At 39.7% G+C, this 4,580-nt stretch overlaps 1 protein-coding gene across 1 annotated transcript; it reads left to right on the forward strand.

Annotated features, from left to right (window-relative positions):
• The first annotated feature begins 2,166 nt into the window (after nucleotides 1-2,166).
• On the forward strand, nucleotides 2,167-4,085 carry LOC131051428 (L-gulonolactone oxidase 5-like). The gene is made up of 2 exons (XM_057985949.2): nucleotides 2,167-3,117; nucleotides 3,244-4,085. Exons 1-2 carry the CDS (start codon nucleotides 2,181-2,183, stop codon nucleotides 4,083-4,085), a joined length of 1,779 nt encoding a protein of 592 aa, XP_057841932.2. The 5' UTR covers nucleotides 2,167-2,180.
• The last annotated feature ends 495 nt before the right edge of the window (nucleotides 4,086-4,580 follow it).

Raw genomic sequence — 4,580 nt, forward strand, 5'->3', positions numbered from 1 at the left:
GGGTTTGCATAGTAAATCTACAAAATAATTCTTTAGCGGAGAGTTTACCGAAGTCTAGGAAGTGAGAGAATCAACAGAGGTGACAAGTAGCATTTTGGCTAGGGGGAAACAAAGCCCGTATTGAAGATGTTGACCACTAGGGTTATGTAGGTCAGGGAGCTATTAACCCTTGTAGTCTTGGGTGGGAGTTGAGAATTTGAAAACAGGGATTGCGAGGCCATGATCGGGAGCATTTTTCTAGGGTGTTGACTACAAAATGTTTGTTATCTGGGTTGAAATTTTGTGGTAACACAAGGCTGAGCATTGTTTGTTTGGTAATCCAAGACCACTCTACAACATAAAGGCTTAAATCACACACACTAATCTTACACTTATAGGCTTAAAAGTGTTAACCACTTAGAGTTGACTGACATTTTCTAGGTTTAATATATTGCTTAATGTGTGTGTTCACACTAAGAATACACTACTACACTTAAAAGTGTTAAACACTCAGAGTTGACTGACATTCTCTAGACTTAATTTGTTGCTTAATATGTATGTAGGGTTTAAGGCTGGCCCTCTATTGCCTGTCATAGAATAATTGGAACTTTCATCATCATCGTCCTTAAAGCTGGACAATGGTAGCGAAGTCGACAACTGCTCTCCCTTGCAGATGATCTCATCTACACCACACACCATAATAAGAATATCAGGCTCTTCTTTGTCAAGTTTTATATTAAGAAGAATATATAACTGCATCACGTTATCGCACGCGACCACACGCCCATGGATTGTGTGTAGAATTCTGAAGATATCTGACGTGTAAAGACTTGCAATAATGTTAAGAAATCAGAATCCACGCAAAATGTGCATGAAGGAATGCTAGTCGTGGACGACTTGGCCATGGCTTCTCATAATAATTGTACAGCATTTACTATATTTGGCATGCTTGGCATTTGGTCGCAATCTCAACAGTTATTACACGCCCACGTCCAACGGATTGCGCACTCTACGCTATGTTTGTTGTTTGAGAAATGGTAGAATGATATTAGGGTTTGGGGCTTTCAAATAAAATAGAAAGTTAAGTGCAACTATTCATAACATATTTTGCGGTGGGGATAACAAAGACTTTAATGCTCCAACTTTTATTAATATTTTGCAGACCAAAATAGGCGTTTGTAATTTTCTGCATAACGTTATCACTTCGACATGGGTTGCATCGTATAATTCTCAACGTAAAGTGTGGTCCTTGAAATATGAAAGATAGGCGTTATCCAGTTTTCTACTCATCTGATTCTTTTTGTCCATATCCTCACAATATGTGGGCGAGAGATAATTCCAACAGTATAAGTTGTTATCGCATCTAGAAATAATTTTCAATCAATCCAGAAAGATAGAGATAATTCTAAAAAATTCCTTTATTGAGAAACAAGAAGTTGAAGGCATTCCTTAAGATCAATTTTACAGGGAAAAACAATTGTAATGGTATTTATTAAAATCATTAGATAGTTGAATGTCAAGAAAGATTTTAAATTTGAGTAAACTTTTTAAGTAGTATAGGAGAGTTTTTTTTTATTATCTTCATTCCTTAGGTGGGGGATGGAACCTCTATGGTTGAAGTTCGAGGAAGCATAACTCGACTAATTGGTAAATGGATGGTGGGTGTTCGTTCTAACTGTGTTCTTGTTATTGCGCCCATGCTTTCATTTGATCTGGTAGGAAGAAATATATTCATAAGGCCATCCTTTTTGATTGATTGTCTAACGCCCCTCCCTGAGACAAAAGATTCATTTTCTAAAATGTCTCATGATTCTTTGGACCATATAAGCTTTATCTAAACAACTAGAACTTAGAAGTCTAGATTCACCCGGCATTGCTCCTATAATTGTTCAATGAAAAAGCCTACATGATTTGAAAAAGTCTACATGATTAAAGGAATGTTAGAAGTGGCAAGGTTTTTAAATTTGCCCATGTTTTCTAGTCATCAAATCAAAATGCTTTGTAAATATATATTAGTAATTATTTTGGAAGGTGTTTAGCCACAATAGCTGCCGCCATTTCATACTAAGATGATAATCATTACAAGCTATTTTCAAAGATTTTATTAAATGACTAGAATTCAGGAATGATATGTATATGTACACAGCGGTATAGTCCCCTCGGAACATAACCAACTTGTTTTCCACGGAGAAAACTGCAAAATGAAACTGATGATTCGCACTCTCAGCATATTGCTTGCGTTCGTCGTGTATGTCACGCTAGTGTTGTGCACAGACGCCAAAGTAAAAGCATGCCCCCCTCCTCCATCCCTACAATGCAGAAGCGATGAATGTGAAATCTTCAATTACCTGGGCATATGGGAGGACCGTTCCATTTGTAAGGCGGGCAGCGTGGCATGGCCCACTTCAGAGCCCCAACTCCTGCGCGCTGTTGCCCACGCTGTTCAGAACAACCAGAAGATCAGAGTGGTGAGTAGACATGCTCACAGCATATCGAAGCTCGTCTGTGTGGACAGCGAAGGACTCATCATTTCCACCCAAAATTATGACTCCGTCATTGAAGTGAATAGCGAGGCCATGACAATCACCGTCCAAGCCGGAGCACTCATGAGAGACGTGATTGAAGCAGCTGCAAAGCATGGCCTTGCTCTGCCTGCCATGCCTTACATCAGCGGAGTTTCTGCAGCCGGTGTTATTTCCACCGGAGCCCACGGCAGCAGTTTCGCCGGGAAAGGCAGCGGAGTTTATGAATACGTCGTGGGAATGAGAATCGTAGTGCCTGCGTCTCCTTCCGAGGGCTACGCAAAGATCATAACTTTGACAGAAGCAGACAAAGATCTCAAGGCCGCAAAATTGGCTCTGGGAACGCTGGGAGCAATTTCAGAGATAACATTCGATTTGCAGCCCATGTTTAAACGATCCGTTTCCGTCTCAGTGAAAGATGATCACGATCTAGAAAACGAAGCCGAACGTTTTCTCAGAGCTCACACATTTGCCGACATAAGTTGGCTTCCTTCACACCGGAAGGCGGTTTTCGTAGCCAACGATAGAGTTTTTATTGATGTTGCAGGAGACGGCAGTAACTCACTCATAGGTACTCCCATCACAGTAGCTGCCATTGAAACAAGTGCTTATCAAGGTGTGTGTTTCAGCATTTCAATCTTCTTTCAAAAAATTATTTGTTTCCACAATAGACGTTTTATTCTAAATATGCATTTATATAATACATATCGATCATCTTATTTGGTTTGTCATTGCCCTTCAGTCGATTCAATCCAGGCAAAACCAGACGTCACTGCAATTTGCAACCTTGTTGGAAACCTAACGCTTCTATTTGCGGCGAACGGCAACGGGTTTTTGAATGACGGAAAACGCTTCACAGGCTACCCAGTGGTAGGTTTCAATCATCGCATGCAGACATCTGGTGAATGCGAACGAGCTCCTGAACAAACAGATGAGAGCTGTACTCCCACCCAAATTTTAGATAAAAATGAGAGCACATGTAGCTGGGACCGTCGCGTGCACGCGTCTTTGTTCTTTGACGTGGAACTGAGACTGCCATTGTCTCGATTCCGAGAAGCCATGAAGGATGTCAAGAAAATAAGAGATTTGGACCCCCAAAGGATGTGTGACCAAACTATAATATCTATCAGGTCTATTAAGAAGTCGGAGGCGTACCTGGGACCCTCTGAGGATCAGGTGACGATGGAGCTTATAATTTATCGACCGAGGGAAGCGGGTACACCCAAGTGGAATGAAGATGTGTATGAAGAGATAGAGCAGATGGTGATAGAGAAGTATGGAGGGGCACTGCATTGGGGAAAGTCTGGAGGTTACCTGTTTGGAGGGTTGGCCAAACGATCGGTGAACTTGGAAAAATTTTTGAAGGTTAAGGAGAGGCTTGATCCGCAAGGAGTGTTTTCCAATGATTGGACGGACGGCTTGTTTGGAATTGGAGGGAAAGATGTGGAGGAGTTGAGAGATGGATGTGCACTTGACATGATTTGTAAATGTAGAGAGGATAGGCATTGTGCTCCGTACAAAGGGTTTCTCTGCAAGCCAGGGAGAGTATGGGAGCATGCTCGAGTTTGTACGAACATCAACTGAGAAAGTGTTTATGATACTGATTGTTTCAGTAATCAGTGCTCTATTCCAAGTTTGACTTGTTTAAAATAAAATTGTACTTCCATAACTAAATGATCTGATTGAATAGTGCTGAAAAGTCTTCTCACACGATCTGATTGAAAAGTGCTGAAAAGCCTTCTCACACGATCTGATTGATTCTCTTTCGAAGAATATATTTTTGGTATTTTAACTGAAGGAATAGTTTATTTATCGACGAAGGTTCACTTCTATGGTATATTAAATTGATAAACGGTCAACATGTAGGTAATATAGCTCAATAATTTTCTAATATATACAAGGTAATAAATCCATTCATTCAATAAATAAGGTCGTGTTTTTACTTTCAAATTCTATAAATTATAAAATAGGATGTTAAAAATATTGAATAGAAATTTTAGAAATTCGTTAGGTATAAATTAATCATAGAGCTTATATACGTTTTTTTAAATTTTTTTAGAGGATAATTTATTGACAATA

The sequence above is a fragment of the Cryptomeria japonica genome, chromosome 5 (assembly GCF_030272615.1).
Source record: "Cryptomeria japonica chromosome 5, Sugi_1.0, whole genome shotgun sequence".
Classification (NCBI taxonomy): Eukaryota; Viridiplantae; Streptophyta; class Pinopsida; order Cupressales; family Cupressaceae; genus Cryptomeria; species Cryptomeria japonica.